A 21,900-nucleotide genomic window follows, 5' to 3' on the forward strand; every position below is an offset into this window, starting at 1 on the left:
ATTACGTACAAAATATATGCTTACTTCACAAAATAAATGGCTTATGGAACGGTTACAATACAAAATTTAAGAAAAGTGTTTAGTAACCATAATAAAAATCATGTATTTCCTTTTGAAGAATGACGAGTACTTTATTGCAACGGCAGGACCACATGCAGAAACGTTGGAAGAACTATTATTTGAATATTTCACAACAGACTTACCTAACACAACAGTGAAATTAACAACGCCATTTCAACAACATCCGAGCTTCCAATGAGACAATTCAATTTGTATGAGAAAAGATACGTAAACAATGTGTTGTATGCAGCAAAAAGTATATAACAAACAGTATTATGGGTGGATTGATAAATTGTGATTTGCTTTAATTTAGGTCTGAAAACATTTATTCAGAAAAATTTAATATTCATTTAATAGTCATTTCTCGAGCTTTTTAAAAATTTCATCACAATCCCTTAGATACACGTATAAGTTGAAACAAATTTGATAGAATTGTTCACTTGTTGAGGAATTGTTAACATTTATTAGCACCGTTATTATTTTATCTGTGAATCACATCCAAAACACGCCATGATTTTTTTTTGTGCTGTAGTGTATTCGATTTCAAATATGTTAAGTATGTTAATCCACCTTAAAGAGAATCTAGAATACTGGACTGAGAAAATATCTTTAATATTTTGATGAAATATGTGAAATATGTAAATGAAATAATCCTTTCATTTCAAATTGCATTTCATATCTGAAGGAAAGAATTTGTGGTTTTCAAAGATGTCAAGAACAATATTTTGTAATATTTACTCACCTAAGAAAATAAACATTCAGATAACGGTCATCATAGCCTTTGAGTCCTATCTATTTTTCAAATTATGGCACCCTCAACGGAGTTGGGGTGACATATTGTTATTGTACGTTTTTTTTTTTCTTATTTTTTTTCTTCCACTTTTTTTGTCCAGCTTATATCTTGGAATTGGATGAACCAATTGTAATGGAACTACACACAATGTTAACCAGCAAGTGCAGATTTGCAATCGGGGTATGGCATTTTCAAGATGGCTACCGTTGCCATGGAAACTGCTAAAATGCGAAAAAAATTCAAAATTCTAAATCTTTTATTATAAGACCCAACTGGATGAAACTTAATAGAAATGTTACTTGGTATGCCTAGATGTGCAGACAATATTTAGAAGTTTCAAAATGGCCGCCATTGTCATGGAAACGGGGCGAAAGTTTAACATTAACCTAATGGGAAAATACATTAAAGCTGCATTTCCTTAAAAAATATTGAATCAAACCCAATAAAACTGTATGGATATGTAGCATGGCATGTCCCAAAGTGGCACCTGTCTTTTGAATTTTCAAAATGGCCGCCGTTACCATGGAAACAGCCAAAATGTCAAACATTTCAAAATGTGCCAAACTTTCTCAAACTTTACAAAATTCTAATGGCCATGTGTAGATGCACTGTTCGACTTTAGAATTTTCAAATGACTGCCGTTACCCTGGCAATGGGGGGGGGACGAGGGTGCCATCCGTTATTGCTCGCAATTACAAATCTAGTTAATCAATAGTATTGCTTCATCTAATTATTGCTTCCTTGTGTATAAAATTCTCAACATATAACTAAGTTTGTCATTTTGCAAATATCTGTGATCATCCTTTCCATATTTTATTGATATTTGTACAAGCCAGTACATGGATGGATAAGGCATATATAAAACCCTAATCCATCATTAAAATTGCACGTTTTTACTTATTATGTCACAAATTGTAGTGTGTAATACATATATGTCTTTGTTTATCATGCTGCTATGTATTTTGTATTCCAAGGTTATACATGTTTGATTATTATTGCATTGTATATTTCATCTATGTCATATTGTTTTTGTCTTATTTATTTCATATTTAAATGTATTGTTGACATTAATAATTTACGTGTAGTCAGCACTAGGTACGTGTTTTGTATTACAACATCCAGATTCCGATTGAGGGAAAACAAACTGTATTTTTCTATAGTTGTTCTTCACTAATTTATTTCTGTTTCATTTATAACTTCTGCTGAATAGAAACATCTATCTTAATGTAAAAACAATTAGAAATCTCCTTGGTACCTCTAACCAGGAACGCGGAAGAATGTCAGGAGTGCTAGAAATGAGGCAACCTGGTGAAAACAGCGAAAAGTGACTTCAAGCTAATGTCTCATAACTCTGTAAACTTCATTTCCTGTAAAACTTTGTGTGACATCATTGTATTGATTACTATATGTATTTTATATACATGAACATTTTTTTTTGCAACATTTTTTTTATTCTTTTAATTAAATATCCACTGTGATATAATCTTAGGGAGCTTAAATCACTGCGCAAGCTGTTACAAAATATTTTATGCTGCATTTCAGAACAGATAGTATCTTAGTTGCAAATATAAGCGTACTTTCATACCGGTGATGAGAATGTCCGTTAAGTATTCATAAGTTACTCTAGTGTATCAGGAACTGCTTACCCTTTGGTAGTACCTGAATTTAACTTGGTTTTTGATAGGGGTCGTGTTTGTCAATTTTTGGTTTTCTGTGTAATGTTTTGCTATGTTTTTTTGTCTTTCTTGGTTTTTTAGTCTTTTTGAACATTGTGTTGTCTGTTTTATTGGACTTTTGATGTATCCTTTTTTCCTTCTCATTAGCGTTGTAAAATTCATCAAATACGAAGCTCTAGGAGAAATCGGGTTTTATTTTTATTTCAAATGACTGTGGAGCTATGATTAGAAGATGTATCCACTGTATTATTTGGGTGAACTATAAATTAAAAATTTCAGATTTATAACTGATTAATCTGTGTTTGACAAAATCCACATTGGATGAAAGCAACGCCCTATCTGGCCACTAATTGGTTGTATATTGATACCATTTTACAAAACTATCATAAGTCTGAATCTGCTTACTGGAAAAGTCAAGTTTTGTTTTTGTCCTACATGGAAAATGGCATATTAAAAAGAGAACAGCCCCTAAATGATCATGTGTATTCTTATGAATTTCTTTGAGATCTAAGAAAAAGTAAAATATCAGTCTTATAAAACTTCAGCCGTTTTAATTTCGTTAATATTAACATGATAATGTCTGTCATTACCAGTAGGGTCCTTGTCATCAAAATTTTAACAAACATATTAAATATCTTTCAATAAAGTACCGCAATATTAAATCATTAGAATAATCAAAATAACTATAGGAATTATTAATCACACTACTTGAAACAATACTGGACATTCATTGGTGAAACATTTAGGGGTTTTTTGGTCCACTAATTCTGAAGATTAAAACTCATTCTATAATTAATCAAGATGTGACCAAAAAATCTTTATTTTTTGCTCACTTCTTTTTTATGCTACCAGTGAGGACTTTATACCTTTATGTTTATACAATGTATTGATTGTGATGCAAATTAACCCGTACAATAACATTTGGTGAATATATATATTGGTAATCTATATCTTCATAGTGAGACTATTTCATATAAATAAATATATACTTTGTACATAAATATTATGGTTTTTTTTAATAAACATGTCAATAAAGTCATTAGGTGTGTCATTATGTCAAAAGGATATGTGTGTGTTGACTCTTGATATAATAGTTCTATTCGTAAATTATTGGTCATGTTAAAGTTTGTAATTTAAAAATAGAAAAATTTTAAGAAATAGAGAATACCAAATCGACACACTCTACACACTTCCAAGGTAATTTCAAAATTGATTTTAATTTCACTAACAAATTAAATATGAAATACTTTGAATATCACCTGAAGACTTATGAATATTATTACCATTATCTAATGCAAGAATTTTCATGGAGATTTATTTCCTTGCTCTCAAATGTTTTATTTTTTCGGCGTTAAACTACTTGTCGTTTTGATGCTTACGAGATGAAAATACTTTCAAAAATAAACTCGATCTTTTACCTTGTATCTTAGATGAGTTTTTACAATCACTGTTGAATGCCATTTCTTGTCGACGTTTCGTCCCCATCGTAGGGCGTTTTCCTATTTAAGTTAAAAGCTTACGCTCGTGCATGATCACAATATTCAGACTACTCGGTGTGCTCCGTACATAAAAACTGCTTCAACAGAGATATGACGAAAACAACTGAAATCGACAGATCACAAATTGGTTGACTGGCAATTTCGGTGTCTCAACTCACTAGCAACATGTTTCCGCAGTCTTTAGATCTTTAGATACCAGTAAAGTTGTCTGATCTGTAACTTTACCGATTGTGTCCTATTCCAGAATGTGACATTTTGACTGAATATGAATTCGCATGGCGGGTGATGCATAGCAGTAGATGCGTACACCGTCAATGCACCCGGTCTTTCCACTTTTTGGAATTCATGTGATTCCCTCAGTTATCTTGATTTGTCTCTTCCTGATCGATTTGCGAGATTTGAACATCGGTTTATTACTGTCGCCTTAATATATCACCAGCTCATTATTCATCACTCATATGCCGCCATGAAGTATCGTTTGATAAGGCAATTTTCGGATCATTCACCTAATGTCATAAAATGTAACTTGATATCATTCAAACACGGGTTACACTAATGTCCTGACAATGTCCTGACCGATATGAAAATGCTAAATACTTTTTTTTTATTGAAAGGCTTGACTTTAAATTTGGAACCAAGCAAGATGACACATTCCTGAAATAAATACAAGAAAACAAAATTAAAAAAAATATTTTTATGAGTTAGAAAACTTGACCTGACCAATTTTGACTTTTACTGACTAATGTCCTGACCGATATGAAACTGCTAAATACTTTTTTATTTAGAAAAGGATTGACTTCAAATTTGATATCAAGCAAGTTAAACATTTATTTAATTATTATTTGAAAAAAATGGCAAAAAAAATATTTTAAAGTTAAAAAAATTGACCTGACTAACATCGACTTTGCCCTAACTAATGTCCTGACCAATATAAATATGCTAAATACATTTTTATTATGGGCATGATTGACTTCTTATTTTAAACCAAGTCAAATTCTCAAGTTTTTTTTTACTTTAATATCATAAACAAATTGAAAAACAATATCTCAGAGGTAATAACAACTTGATCTGACCACTTTCAGCTTTATTAAACTTAATACACAAACATTAACGTTAAACGGTCTTACCGTATATTATCATTTATCCTATCCATAAAACACAACATCCAAGGCAAATACATATTTTTAAATGAAAAGATAGGGGAAATATGAGTACAAGTTGCTGACTGTGAGTATTGTTCACCCATCCTCACATAACCCTATTTTTTAATTTGATTAAAGTAATTACTGAATTATTAAACCAAGGATTTGTATAGTAACTATACAAATTATTGATTAAACAAAATTAAATATTTATGAAAAGTTCCTATAATAACGATGTTAATTATTTTTAATAACCAAGTAAATGCAAAGTATTTTTCCCTAGATGCAAGAATTGACATTTTTAACGTTCAACATTAAAATTGTGTATACTTTGTTTCATTTCTTTTTGATTCTAACTTAATTTTAATTTGTATGCTTGTATATGCACATCGTTTTCAAACAAAACGAAGCACATGTCCTGCCTTTATGTGACATTTATAATCACACAATAACTAAATTTACAAAAAAGAATAAGTATAGATAGGTAAGTAAACATTCCAATTTGTGATTACAGTAATTTATATATAGGTCTGATCAGGGATTTGTATCACAATCCTTGGTTTGATTTAATTTTATTTGTTAATGTTACCTTCTTTGTTTTAATTCTTGCATCTAGGAAAAAAACTTTGCATTTACTTAGTTATTAAAATCATTATCATATGTAGCTTTTATAATTATTAATTGGGTTTAATAATGCAGTAATTAGTTTCATTACTTGCACTAAGGATTGCATAATATACAAATAAATCCTTGCTTGCACTTAAGCAAATTAACAAATAGGGTAATTATGAAAGGAGGGGTAAACAATACTCAGAGTCAGCAACCTGTACTCATATTTCCCCTATCTTTTCATTTTACAATATTTATTTGCTTTGGATGTTGTGTTTAATGGATGGGAAAAATATAAGTTCAATGATAATATACGGTAAGACCTTATAAAGTTTATGTTTGTGTATTAAGGATGTATTCTTCTGACGTTTCAGTCTCGTTGAAATCTCGTTCTGGAATTATTTACAAAACATGTGATACAAGTGGAAAATATCAATGAATTTTAAAAATGTTATAATTAAACTTAACTCTGTGAAAAAATTGTGTATTTACAATGAGTGGTTTTTGAGTAATCAATTTTTCAAATTTTACGACCAATCAAGTCAGACTTTTTAGCCAAAATTTTGAGAAAAACGGTGAGGGGTACAAAAAATGATTTTACCAGGATCATGTACATCCTATGTCATATTTTTCTTTTCAAATTTCTCAGATAAGTATTTTTTTCAATCATTTATAATAAAAAAGTTGAAATAATATGCATTTTGTTCTTAAAACTGAGAAAAATCACAAATTTACAAAATTGACAGCATGGTAAATTTGACACAAAAAAGCATCAAAATATAATAAACTTTCTTATATTAACACCTACCTATAGTTTTTTAGTTAAATTTATTGAAATTGGTCCACTTCATCTTTATTGAAAGTATGAAATAAAAGTTTCATTGTGGAACTGTGATTTTTTTTCCAGAAAACAGCCCAAAAACAGGTAAAAATTTATGAAAAACGGGAAAATCAACAAAAAATAAACCCAAAATCATGTTAAGAAAAAAAGTTTAATTCTAGAAATTTTTGGCTCCAAAGAGGTGTACATCCTTAAGTTTAATAAAGTTGAAGCTGGTCAGGTCCAATTGTTATTACCTTTGAAATATTGTTTTCCAATTTGTTAATGATAAAAATAAAAAAAAACTTTGAATTGGTTTCAAATAAAAATACAATCATATCCGTAATAAAAAAGTATTTAGCATTTTCATATCGGTCAGGACATTCGTCAGGACATTGTCAGGACATTAGTGTAACCCTTCAAACACCTAGGTTTTTACACCTCAAACTTTTTAAATTTTTATTTCAACAATTGTGTTCCTTCTGTTACCTTATTGTGTAAGAATAATTGTATAAAGTCACCATCAATGTACCAGGCTCATAACTTTGTTCGCCAGACGCACGTCTCGTCCTATTAAGACTCGTCATAATTATAAAGTTGAAAAGCATTAAAAATATACACATTTGCGTTCTAACCCCGACCTTTATTAAGCCTGATGGTGAAAAACATATAAAACGCCTTTCGTGACATATGGTCATGGTGCAGATATTCTACAAAAATGTGAGAAAGATATTTAAATATATATAAACGATTTGGTTTTCTTGATTTGATCCAAAACTTAACATTTCAATTATCCAATTCTGACATTTCAGTTCATCATAATTTGCTTGAAAGCTGAATGATACTGTCTTATGCCACAACACATCTAAGAGCATTTTTTTTTTTTTTTTGGCATATTTTTTTCAAAATAAAAACTCATTCAAAGATACCAGGTTTCTAATTTGTTACGCTAGACACATTTGTTCTACCTAAGACTGTTCAGAAGTTCACGAATAAAAAACGTTGAAAGGCCAAAATCGAGCACTAAGTTGAAGAGCATTGCAAACCAAACATTTTGAAAAGTTGTGCCAAATACCGCTTAGTCTATCTGGGCCTGATCAAAAACCCTTAGTGTTTCGAGTGATTCCAATTTTATGAACAGAAAATTTACAGAAATATGAAAATCTCAATAATATTTCATGCCAACACAAAGTACTGACTACTAGGCTGGTGATACTCATAGGGACGAAACGTAAACCAGCAGTTGCATCGCCCCAATGGTTATAGTACTCGTCAAAGATACTAGGCTTATAATTTGTTAGGCCAGAAGCGCGTTTTGTCTACATAAGAGTCATCAGTGTCACTCGAATAAAAATGTTAGAAGACCAAACTAAACACGAAGCTACAGAGTATTTCCGAAAAGTTGTACCAGCTCACGCTAAAAGGCTGATATACAGTTGAAACTAAACAAAAGAAATGAAATTCTTTATGAGAGAAGGTAAAAAAGGCCAAGTTGGTACATTTGAATTGTTTATATCTGTTTCTATGGGCTTTAAAAGTTTAATGCAAGTGCATAATTTAGTATTTTATGCATATTATATACGTGTTTTTATTTAAATTATAGTATGGAGCTTTGAGATATTTGTTAAATTAAAGACAAATTTCCACAAAACAGTCGATTGTGGTAGGTGTAAATACATGTGGATCTTTTTTGTGCATACCCATAAATTCCGCCAATAAATATTTCACAGAAAGATAAAAGATTGATCTTTTCAAAGCATTAATTTGAATCTCTGCCACCGGCGACTGTTTTTTGCAAAAAAAAATAAAAATGGGCGATAATGTCATGGAAAAGGGAAAGTAGAGAACATCTTTATATGTTCACGCGTGTTTGAGTTGACTTTTTTGTCTTGAAAGCGTATAAAGCAAAAATATTTGATGCACCATCTCGCTTCATATTATATTATTTTTATACATTTTGGCTAGAGGTTGATATAAAAACATTAAAAACTCGCATTACTAAAAAATGAAATATATGGGTCAAGCGAAATACCTTTCTAATGAATCATAACAGATTTGGTGTGTTTGAATAACAAATATTTACTGAAAAACCTTGATGACAGACTTTACAAGTGGATTTGAAAATGCATAACTTCAAAAAAGTTCCATTTTGTGTGTGTATTATCTATGGTAATTTGTCTTCAACCTTCCACGAAATATTTAATTAAAATTGTTTTTTGTGTATTTGAACTTTGAAAATTCCCCCTGACAACCGAGGATTTTGAAAATAAATAACTCAGCCTTGATAATAACAAAAATGAATGGTTTGTTCTGTGGTAGTTTGAAAATAAATAACCTGACTTAGAATGTGTTGAAAATAACTTGGCAGGTCTTTTAAGCCATTTTATAAATGCTATGCCGAAGTATGAGATGGCACCAGATTCTTCCAAAATTTGTCTTTTTTCATATTTTTTTTTTCGGGAAAAACTTCCCAAATCTTTTAATAATATAAATATTAATGTATTTGAAATGTTTGAAAATGGGTTTCATTTCACTTGAGGTATAGTGTCTCGTAAACATTTACCTCACTTTTATTACAGGGCCGTAACTACTTTGAGGCAAAAATGCCTCATGTTGGAAATTTCAAAACAAAAGCTTGTCTTCATATCAAATTGTTTTCACGGCAAGTGTCTTGCAAGAAGCAAGTTCTGTTAATTCAACCTCTGACGTAGCCCCTGTTTTTTGAGATCCATGTTTCTCATTTATTTTTATTTTTCAGTGTTGATTATCTATAATGTTTGTCGTTTTGTGTTTTATCTGTTCCCGGGTTTGTCTTTTGTTCATTGATTGCCCTTCTTTATGACTATTCTCTTAGTGTTGCATTCTATTTGTAATTTAGTAATTATATTTTAAACTTGAGTTTTATTATATTTAAGGATCTTTTGTCTATTACAAACTACTTTAAATTGTATCCCAGTTAGGAACTACATCAAGTTGTAATTGAAATGTGTTATAAAAACTGACTTGACATAGTTATATCAATGATAATCAGCCCCCTCTTAACTTAATTTGAAAAAAAACATAATTGACAGGTATAAAAGGTTTTTCTGCAAACTGAAACTATTTTGCTTTGTCCTACATATTGTTCTTTTGATGTTGTCCCTAAAAACTAAAAGTCTTGCACTGAATCTATATGTTTTGCTTTGAGACCAGAATATTGTCAAAAATTTAAACAGAACTTGCGTTTCAGATTTAGAAAGGGTCTGGGAAACACGCATAATGCATGATTTTGCGCCATTTTTTCTATAGCTTCTTGGGGCCTTCAGCGAACCCCAGACTCTTCGCTGATTTTTGACAACTTTTAAAAGAGACTAGTTACAGCCCAGCTTTAATACCTTGTACGTATGCAATATATGCAGTTTGCAATTCAGAAGATTAACTTCCAGAGGATGATGATTAATTCTGATTGACTTAATTGACTGTGTTATTTATTTATGAATTTAAAAATTGTATGTTTTCAAATATTATAAATATAATTGTGAAAATAGATAATCAGTCCCTTGTTTTAATGAAAATGAAAAATCATGCTTCAACAGTGCAGAAAATAAATAATCTGTCCTTTTGGTCCACAAAAATAAATAACCCATCCAAAACAAATCCTCCTGCCACCCCCCTCCCCCAGAATATCAAATGATCGTCCCCTTACTTTTGATTAGTTCTCTACTTAACTATAATAATTGACTCCGCTCAAAGGAAGGAAGTACCTTGGCGATTTCATGGTTCAGCTAGCAAGTAAGCTTACCAAAGTTATTACCTTTACCTGGGAACAGTATGTCAATATATATGTTCCTGCCTTTACCTACACACTCAAGTCATTGTGCTGTACATTAAACGATGCTTAATAGTTATGAGATACATTTGTCTTTTAAAATACAACTGGCGTATAAGGATCGTAATGATGCTATGTGGATAAATTTATCGGTTTTCAAGAGCTATTATAAAATTGACAGCGCGTCATCCCTACAATGGCTTCCATTTTTACGATTGAAAAAATTTGGTGGCGTAATGGAGAGATAATTTTGACGAAGTAGAATCCTGATTACTAAGGTCATCCATGTCTGAGTGTAGAAAAACCTTAGTGTTTGGAGTAATGAAATATTTCATAAACAAAACATTTACAGACAATGGTCGTATCAATGATATTTCATATCAACACGAAGTGATGTCTACTCGGATGGTGATTCCCTTTGATACGAAACGTCCACCAGCAGTGGCATTGAACCAATGTGTTATAAAAATAAAAAGATGTGGTATATTGCCAATAAGACAACTCTCCACCAGAGACCAAATGACAGATGTTAACTACTATAGGTCACCGTATGGCCTTCAAAAGTGATCAAAATCAATACCGCATAGTCACCTATAAAAGGCCACGATATGACAAATTTAAAAAAAATTCAAACAAGAAACAAATGGCCTGATTTATGTACAAACCAATGAACGAAAAACAAATATAACATACAGCAACAAACGACAACCACTGAATTACAGGCTCCTGTCTTGGAGAAGTCGCCTACAGAATGTTGCAGGATTAAACATGTTTGAAGGCGCTAACCCTCCCCATAAGCTGGGGCAATGGTGCAACCGCACAACACAAGAATAATCTATACAAAATAATAAACAAAAAACAAATATGAGAAACAGCAATAAACGACAACCACTCAATAACAGGCACCTGACATGGGACAGGCACTTATAGAATGTGGCGGGGTTAAACATGTTTCTTGGCGCCAACTAGGGTCAAGACTTAAATTTAGTTACAGCAGAGTCACGTTGTGTCTACATATAAAGACTCATTAGTGGCACTCCAATCAAACAGTGGAAAGGCCAAATAAAACACGAACTGGAAAGGAAAAGATATTCAAAATATACACATATGAATGTCAGAAAACGTAATACAAGGCACACTTGAGAAAAAAATTCGCCATTTTGCTTACTAGGACTTTTATATGCACACAATATAGTAACTCTTTGTGTTGCTTATCATATTGCAACTTACTTCCTATTTCATTTGGTATTTTTAACTTTTTTGATTCGAGCGTCACTGATGAGTCTTTTGTAGACAAAATGCGCGTCTGGCGTACCCAATGTTAATCCTGGTATCTATGACGAATTTATCTAGCTCTTAAAGGTTTTTATTTAACAGACAAACCAGGAAAAAACAGTAAAAATCATAATTTCAGGAACAATAACTCCAAAACAGATTGTCAAAAATAGAGAAGTTAGATCATGCAATGCTGGTCATTCAAAGTTTGCAATTTATACTTTTAACTTAGCTCCTATCACTAAAAAAATGTGAAAGATTGGGAAAAAATGTATACTTCATAGACAATAACTCCATAACAGGTTAACATATATTTTTTACAATGTTTTATGTATTATATATACATCTTATTATACCAAACCTTTTGTGAATTACACTTAAACCTAGCTACTATATTTTTCACATTGACAGCAAAAATTGGCAAACAAATATTATTTCAGGGGCAATAACTCCAAAACAGTATGACAGCATTTTTCCAATTTCAGGGTAGATACATCTTGTCGTGCTGAACTTTTTTGCAATTTGCAATTTACACTTTTAACCAAGCTCCTTTATTCTTCACAATAACAGCCAACAGCCTACCACCTAGATGCTCTAAGTAGCCTTTGTTGCTTACCTAGGTATATGTGCATCTTCAGCAATGGACACTCTCCGACATTGTAGATTAGAATAAAATTCATGGATAAAATTTCTACAGTGTCTCTCTATCTTCTTTAGATTTTGCCCAATAACACAAAAAAGGGTAAACAAATGGTCATTTAAGGGCAATTACTCCTATGTAGAGTCTACTAACGATTTGTAGAGCTTGTCTTGCTAAAAAATAAAAATCAAAGCGCAAAAGCGCTGTAAAGGCAGTTAATTACAGGTTGTGTGTATTTTTAGTCCTGTTATATCAATATCTTGCATTGTACAGTGTACTTATCAGAGGTGGCTTTCAGAATTTAAGATTTAGAGTTCTCTAATGATATTGAACAAGTTTTATGAATGTCATATTCTGAGCACTATAAGAAGGCAATTGTTCTCACTTGTTTATGAACTAGTGCAGTATGTCCAGTTTGTACATTGTTTATCTATGTTTATAGTCAAATACTGTTCAATATAGTTGGGCATTTTCTTTTTAGTAATAAATAAATGTTATCAACTGTATTTTATTCAACTTTGCAAATGTCGTTTGTTACTAGTAAGTATGGATGATAGTTGTTTCATTGGCAATCATACCACATCTCCTTATTTATATAATGATCTATATTCAACGACCTCAGGTACAAAAAAATGTATGGAACTAAACTATGATGGGAAACCTTTGACTTCGTTCTTTTATATAAACTTTTGATTTGGTACCATAGAACTATGTAGAATAATCCTGTTGAGCTTTAATATCGTGCACAGATGACTTTGTCTATCTATCATTTTATATATGTATGATGGTATTTACCTGCTATCCTTGGATTCCACAGCTTTAAAAATAAGGTGAACACATGTTTATATGCCATGTATATGCAACACAGCTCATGGTAAAGTGTGCCAACAAGAATGTTGGTATTAAATCTCGGTGCACTTTGATGTTTATGAGCAATTTGTATGACTGTTTGATATAATTAACTCGCACATAGTATATGTGTGTATCTGTGGAGTTAAATATTGGATATACCAAGCATATATTTTGGCATGGATGATAATATTAGATATTGTGGCATTATTATAAAATACACTTTATATGGATATGTTATATTAATTTTATTTGTAAACTATGGTAACATACAGTCAATCTCAAGATATCTATTTTAATCTTAAAAGCAATGTAAATTTAACAATGGGGTACACATTGTCTTCCTATACTTCAGAAAATTAATTTGAACCTTGGTGATAATCACTGTATACATGTATATATGATTTTCTGTACCTCACCATGGTACGCACTTTTGAGACATAAAAGAACTTTTACTTATTAATATAAATGGACCATTCTTTATCATTGTTTATATTAGCATATTTAATGACTTCCATCCTATGAAAAGTAGTTCATAATGATTGCTTAGTCACTGTATTGTGTGTATTGCAAGAACATCAAGTAACATAATGTTAAATGTACCAGGGTTTTCACTAAGGCGAGTCCATGAGTACTGGACTCATCAAAATCTGTCTGGACTCACCAATTTCAAAACTGATGAGTCCAAAGATATATCAAAATTGAAATATTTTGTATAAACTGAACACACATATCATCATTTTATAGCAAAAGTTTAAAAGTAATCTGAATTCAATGTCATTTCATTGCTCTATTAGGTCATGGAGGCTAAAATGATGAATATATTGAAATTAATTATCTTCTTCTTACTGTTGGATTCACCATGGCCAAAAATAACGAGTCCCAGTACTCGCCTTCAAAAATCCTTAGTGAGAACCTTGTGTACATTGCAACATGTCAACTCTTTCGATGACAATACTTTTTCTAGAAACTATAACTCCAAGCAAAATTATTTCCAAGTATAAAGTAATTTATGAATGAAAAAAGGAGTTCTTAATTAAGAAAATATGACATCTCGAAGACTCGTTGTTTGGTAACTGTCATAATAGTTGTCTCATTAGCATTTTAACCACCTCTCCATATTTGTAAGACAATAGAAGAAAATGATTCAACCCAAAAATAAAACTTAGTTGTAAGATCTCTGAAATTTTCTACACGGTACGAGTTTTTCTCATTGTTGGAGATTGTACGGTGACAGTAACACCTGTAACTGCTTAAACCCATTTCTTATGCTCTTTGGTTCGATAAACTCACCAAATATCATACCACATCTCCTTATTTTTATATGCATTACAATTTACATGTACATGTAATTGTAAATAATAGAATATATACATGTATATCAGAACAAAATTCATTGCGTCACTTTCATTTATGCATCCTTTGGCACAATACAAGTTCTAAAATTACACAACATAAAACAGCTAAATGTTATTTCAGATGAAAGTTTTGTTTCAGTTCCACTCATAGGATTTGTTAGAATTTTTCATGTTTTGCTAAGTCCAATAATTCGCTCTATGTGCACGTGTTAATTGGAGACTTTTCTATCCCGTATAAGAGTTTTCGAACTAATTATTCTGTTTCTTTTTTTTTTTTAAAGTTAGCAAACAAATCTTGAACATTAAAACCTTTGTCTGCCATCACACCGTCACCTGGATCACATAATTGAACTATTCTACATCTTTCAACTATTTGACGGTCACTGGTACAACCAACATATGCATTAGAGACATAGTTGACTAAACCACCAGGTGTCAAACATACAAGTATTTTCAGTGTTTCTGTTTTTATATGATGAAAAGGTTGCCTGTTGAGCCCTAGGAGCTTTAGGTTTTGTCACAGGATATATATTCTGTGCTGTCAATAATTATCCAAGTTGTAGGAAACTTTAATTTGAAGTCGGTTGCGAAAAATACCTGACTAAACCACTAGATGGCCAAGTGTTAGCCTCTCGCCACTGTTTAGACATGAAAACAATCCATGTGTAATGGCTCAATTTCATCAGAGTCATAAAATAAACTGTTATCACAGAGATATGTCTCGCCTTTTTGTAATTTTGATAATGCAAATGTTGAAATTAAAATAGAAATACTTTAACATGTAAGTTATGCAAATATTCAAAGTCGATGAACCATGACTGAAGGTACATGGCTAAACAATCTCCATGGAATGAGATGTGCCAATGCTAATACAACTGCATACCAAAGACCATTGACTTATTATAAGTCGTTCCCTTTAAACAAACCTAAACACAAACATTAACTTGTAAACTATGTAAAAGTTTAAAAGTCAATGAACCATGATCAGGGGTGGGGCTATATAATCTCCATGGAAAAGATACTTGCAAATGCCAATAAATTTGCATACCAAATATCATTGACTTAACATTAGCAGTTCATCTTAAACTGATCTAATCACAAACTAATACATGTAAACTAAGCAAAATTTTCAAAGTAAATAGACGGGGCCAAATACTCTCCATGGAAATGAGATGTGCTAATGCTTATACAACTGAACACCAATTAACATTGGCCTACCACTAATGGTTCCCCTTGAACTGACCTAATCACAAACTAATACATGTTAACTTAGCAAAATTTAAAAGTCTAAAGACCATGACTAAGGGGGCGGAGCCAAATAATCTCCATGGAAATGAGATATGCCAATGCTTATACAACTGCATACTAAATATTATTGACCTACCACTTGTGGTTCCCCATAAATTGACCTGATCACAAACTAATACATGTAAACTATGAAAAGTTTCAAAGTCAATAGACCTTGACTGAGGGGGCGGGGCCAAATAATCTCCATGGTAATGAGATGTGCCTATGCTTATACAACTGCATACCAATTATCATTGACCTACCACTAGTGGTTCCCAATAAATTGACCTAATCACAAACTAATACATGTAAACTATGAAAAGTTTCAAAGTCAATAGACCTTGACTGAGGGGGCGGGGCCAAATAATCTCCAAGGTAATGAGATGTGCCAATGCTAATACAACTGCATACCAAATATCATTGATCTACCACTAGTGGTTCACCATGAACTAGACCTAATCACAAACTAATACATTGTTGATGCCGTCGCCGACGCCGGAAACAGCATACCTATGTCTCGCTTTTTGACTCCGTCAAGGCGAGACAAAAACCGATTTTCAACTGACACCCTATCAATTTGAAAATATATGTATCTCAAACAATGTGCTGCTGGACCAAGTGTGGTCAAAACAAATAAAAATTTAGTATACGACTCTAAACCGGTATAAAAATGCATGGCTCTGTCATGTGTCATCATTTGCGAAATTCTCTGCTGAAAACATAGACATTGATGGTGTTTGCGTATTCCATCTGTGAAGCTCAGCATTAGCTCGGCAGTTGGTGGTGGACAGTCATATATCCTTTCTGCAGTATGAATGACTTGTTCAGGAAAACCAACTTCACAATCAAAACTTTCCTCTAGATTTCTCCTACAATATTCATCCAGTTTAGTTCTATTGTTTTCATGGCAAACTGCCCTGATTTTTCTTTTTACTGACAATTCAGTCTCTTGCTTGCTCCAGGAAAATAGGCTGGGAATGGCAGTAGACTTAAGTCTCTTTATGGTGGGTTTGCGCCCTGAAAAAGGTTATAAAACATTAGTTTTTTGAAAATCAAATGAACTTCCTTTAGCAATGTATACTTTGTACTACCTGGCAAAATATTAACTAGATTTATTCATTACAAACTGGATAAAACTATTTTTGCCTGGTTCAATGTATGATATGTAAATCCAAAGGACAAACAATGAGAGAATTATGCAACAAACGTACACTGTCTGTACCTAAATAACTATAATATAGATGAGAGCATGTCATTGATATTTTTCAAGACAGTCTATGAGGCATAGCTTATGCATTCCTTTCATTACAACATTAGCATAATTACCGCTAAAATAATTCTCAGAATGATATACCTCTTGTAAATGAATTGCTTCGCTGAGCGCAGCTGGATACGACCGCAGATGTCCAACCCTGAAAAGTTGGGCCAAAATGGACACAATATTCACGTTTGATACAGGTCTGAATTTGGATTGTAACTAAATTTTTGACACATAATAGGTTTCAGACACAATAACTGTAGTCAAAGAACTTCAAATTGGTTATATGATTTGAATTTATATTCAATTTATTGCTTTTGTGCAATACACTATGCTGTTGCGAATTGACCCCCCCCCCCCCACCCTTACCAAAAAATGTATTTTACCCCGGTTTTTTGCTTTTGTGCAATACACTATGCTGTTGAATATTAACCCCCCAAAAAAAATATTTGAAGAAATTTTCTTTTTATTTCTGAAATCTGAAATGAGAAAAATTGTCCCCCCTTCCAATTCTTTTCACCTCCCCCCTTTCCCTTATTCCCCAAAAAAAATCCTGCCCTCAAGATATGGTCAGTATCTCAATTCAAATTTCTAATGCAGTTTGCAACCAAAATTACCCATTTAAATACATCATAAAAGTTTTAAAATATAAAATGACATACATACTCATGGCTAAAATTAATATTAATTAATAGTAACTGCTAAAAATATATTGACAGCTAATCACCTCAAGACAATCATCATTTCTTAATACAAATGTACATAATTTACAAGCAGTGTAAGGGAGGTATTCAAACAGTGTTCTTTAATTTGAATTGGATTACCTCCCTTACACTGCTTTTAAATTGTCCCAATTGTCCTTTAAGCAGAAAAACCCTTGTTTTTCCCCTTTTTTTGCCCCTAATTACTAAATGGTTTGAGCCATAACCCCCCAAAGTCAATCCTAACCATCCCTTTGTTGTATGGAAGTTTGTGGTATAATTTCAGAGATATTCATTCACTTTAACACAAGTTATTGTCTGGAAACTACAAAAATGCTTATTTGGGCCCCTTTTTCGGCCTCTAATTCCTAAACAGTTAGGACCATAACCCCCAAAATCAATCCCAACCTTCCTTTAGTGGTTATAAACCTTGTGTTAAAATTTTATTGGTTTCTATTTACTTATACTAAAGTTATCATCCGGAAACCATCTGTCTTCGGACGACGCTGACGACGACGACGCCGGACGACGACGACGCCGGACGACGACGACGAAGACGACAACGTGATACCAATATATGACCAAAAAAATTTTAATTTTTGCGGTCGTATAAAAATCATTATAATTGTAGCATTAACCAAAAAATCTCAAACAGATCCCATTGAATCGTAATCCAAAAAATTATGACGTCTTGAATTAACCACCCCTTTTTATTCTAAACGATAATTGTGGTTGTAAACAGACTTTGGTTTATTCGCATGGCGATTATATATATAACTATATATTTCAAAAAGAAAATAGAGTTTTACCATGAATAGTTTCCTGCACGTAGTCTTTTTCAGTAAAATGTGCCTCGCAAACAACAGCTGATTGAGATGGACTCCACGATAACATCGTGTTCTCCTCCAATCTGCGTATGGGCCATGGCGTTGATCCAACTTTTCCTTCTTTTTAAGTCATTTGGAAATGCATGTCCTCCTCTTAAATGACATCCAGGTACACAACAACAAGTACATGGCATCGTTAATTAAAAATGTGACTGTAATCAGGTTGCACAGTGCAGAAACCGGAAGTTGACGAACAGGAAGGGCTACCACGGCGCCACCTAATCAGGAACGATAATTTGGTACTTTTTATAACTGATACCGAAATAACAATAGCGTCATACGGCTTCACGTGCATAAACAGAAATGCGCTTTAAATTGTAAAATATAATTCATGTCCAGTCGACCTTTAATTATGATATCAACGACTGAAATGATTTAAAAACATCTAGATTGCAGATAACACTCGAAATTAACCCGACCTCTTTCCACACGGAATTCAAATAATGTCTAGTTTGTCAATCGGTTGACTGCTTATAATGCAAAATACAAATATATCAAAAGTTTTTAAAACTAACAAAACACAATGATCGTTTCTTTATTTCCCAATGTAAATGAAATGAAACAAAAAACATTTTATATCACAAAAAGAAGAGGAGAGAATTCAACATTTCCGGATCTACTTGTAGCCTAATGACCCCCCAATAAGTTGGATATCGCGGAAGGAAAGATTAACCCGGCAACCAGAAAGGCATTAAAGCACTGCCTATAAAAATGGTAAAATTTGTCATGAAAGAGCAAGAACTCCAATAATCAATTGATTGACAATTTCAGCCATTGTGAGTTATTTGAAGATCTTGTCTTGCTGATCATTTTTGCTTTTTAAAGTGTCTATCAATTTACTAGTTTTCCAGATAATAGACAAAAACGATAAAAATTGGTAAAATAGTCATTGAAGAGCAATAACTCTCGTTAAACTGGCAATTTTGTCCATTGTCTTTTCTGTAGAAATAGTCTTGCTGATCATTGTGGCTTTTTTTAAATTTCTATCTATCTTTTATAATTTTAAGATATTAGACAAGAACACCCTGTGAGCAAGGTGAGCTAAAAATTGGAAAAAAAATAGATATTTCAGGGTCAATAACTCCAATGCAAGTGGTTTAGATTACATCTTGTCCTGCTGATCATTTTTGCATTTTACATCTAGCACCTATAGTTTTTAAAACAATGGTAAGGAAATGCAAACTAGAGGCTCGCTCACCTTGGTCTATGTGCATATTAAACAAAGGACACAGATGGATTCATGACAAAATTGTGTTTTGGTGATGGTGATGTGTTTGTAGATCTTACTTTACTGAACATTCTTGATGCTTACAATTATCTCTATCTATAATGAACTTGGCCCAATAGTTTCAGTGGAAATTATTTTGTAAAAATTTACAAAATTTATGAAAATTGTTAAAAATTGATTATAAAGGGCAATAACTCCTTAAGGCATCAATTGACCATTTTGGTCATTTTGACTTATTTGTAGGTCTTACTTTGCTGTACATTATTGCTGTTTACAGTTTATCTCTATCTATAATAATATTCAAGATAATAACCAAAAGCTGAAAAAATGTCTAAAAATTACCAATTCAGGGGCAGCAACCCAACAACGGGTTGCCTGAATGGTCTGAAAACTTAAGGGCAGATAGATCTTGACCTAATGAACAATTTTGTTTTGAAAGATTTGCTTTAAATGCTTTGGGTTTAGCTATATGAGCCAAAAACTGCATTTAACCCTATGTACTATTATTAGCCATGTCGGCCATCTTGGTTCGCGGGCGGGGTCATCAGACACAATTTTTAAACTACATACCCTAATGATGATTGTTTACAAATTTGGTTAAATTCATCTTAGTGATTTCAGAGAAGATTTTTGTAAAAGATAACAAAAATCATGAAAAATTGTTAAAAATTTACTATAAAAGGGCAATAACTCCTTAAGGGGTCAACTGACCATTTTGGTCATGTTGACTTATTTGTAGAACTTACTTTGCTGAACATTATTGCTGTTTATCTCTATCTATAATAATATTCAAGATAATAACCAAATACGACAAAATTTCCTTAAAATTATTACTTCAGGGGCAGCAACCTAACAACGGGTTGTCCGATTCATCTGAAAATTTCAGGGCAGATAGATCTTGACCTGATAAACATTTTACCCCATGTCAGATTTGCTCTTAATGCTTTGGTTTCAGAGATATAAGCCAAAATCTACATTTTATCCCTATGTTCTATTTTTAGCCATGGTGGCCATCTTGGTTTGTTGGCCGGGTCACCGGACACATTTTTTAAACTAGATACCCTAATAATGATTGTGGCCAAGTTTGGTTAAATTTGGCCCAGTAGTTTCAGGGGAGAAGATTTTTGTAAAAGTTTACGGACGATGGACGACGGATGCCAAGTGATGAGAAAAGCTCACTTGGCACTTTGGGCCAGGTGAGCTAAAAACAATTAAGTTATAAATCAATATTTCAGGGCCAATAACTTTGAGGACAAAATTTTTTAAATTTTCAGGATAGATATTACTTCTTGTGCAGACCTTTTTTACTGTTGTCAGTTTTTCTCTAATCGCTAGTTTTGAAGATATTAGCAAAAAATGTAGTTTGACCCTTATATTCATTTTTTTAGACATGGTGGCCATTTTTGTTGATCAAGCTGGACAAAAATCAAAGACTTCATAGGTGACATATAGTAAATGATGAAGACAAAATTTGGTTTCAATCTATTGAGCAGTTTCAGAGAGTATAAAAGATTACGGACAGGTGACGACTGCAAAGTGAGGGCGAAAGCTCACATGGCTCTTTGGGTCAGGTGAGCTAAAAACTTGCCCAATATGAAAATAAAACAAAAAAGTCATTGAAGTATAAAACTATGTCTAAGTCAAGAAAAGCTCTTATTATACCTGAAACTGAAACTTCAAATGATAGAGAGTCTAATAAAACAAGGTACAAAATATCAAAGATTTAATGAAATAATTCCACAGCAAAATTGACACCAACTAAAAAGTAAAATAAATTGCTTCGCCGAGCGCAGCTGTATACAACCACAGAGGTCCAACCCTGAACAGTTGGGGCAAAAATGGACACAATATTCGCGCTTGATACAGGTCTGAATTTGGATTGTAATTAAATATTTGACACATAATAGGCTTCTGACACAGTATAACTGAAGTTAAAGAACATATAATTGGTTATATGATTTGAATTTATATTCAATTTTTTGCTTTTGTGCAATACACTATGCTGTTTCG

At 32.4% G+C, this 21,900-nt stretch overlaps 2 protein-coding genes across 3 annotated transcripts in view; one reads left to right on the top strand and one right to left on the bottom strand.

The window, feature by feature from the left end:
• Window positions 1-3,568, top strand: part of LOC127735927 (uncharacterized) — a 48,875-nt gene extending 45,307 nt beyond the window's left edge. For both annotated transcript variants that reach the window (XM_052246372.1, XM_052246371.1), the window contains exon 15: window positions 119-3,568. In XM_052246372.1, coding sequence (XP_052102332.1) covers window positions 119-259 — 141 coding nt within the window. In that variant the 3' untranslated portion in view covers window positions 260-3,568. The remainder of the gene's footprint in view (window positions 1-118) is intronic.
• The window catches only part of LOC127735919 (uncharacterized), a 100,483-nt gene that overhangs the window by 58,108 nt on the left and 20,475 nt on the right, over window positions 1-21,900 (bottom strand). The window lies entirely within an intron of this gene.

Source organism: Mytilus californianus, unplaced genomic scaffold (genome assembly GCF_021869535.1).
Source record: "Mytilus californianus isolate M0D057914Y unplaced genomic scaffold, xbMytCali1.0.p SCAF_3, whole genome shotgun sequence".
Taxonomy (NCBI): Eukaryota; Metazoa; Mollusca; class Bivalvia; order Mytilida; family Mytilidae; genus Mytilus; species Mytilus californianus.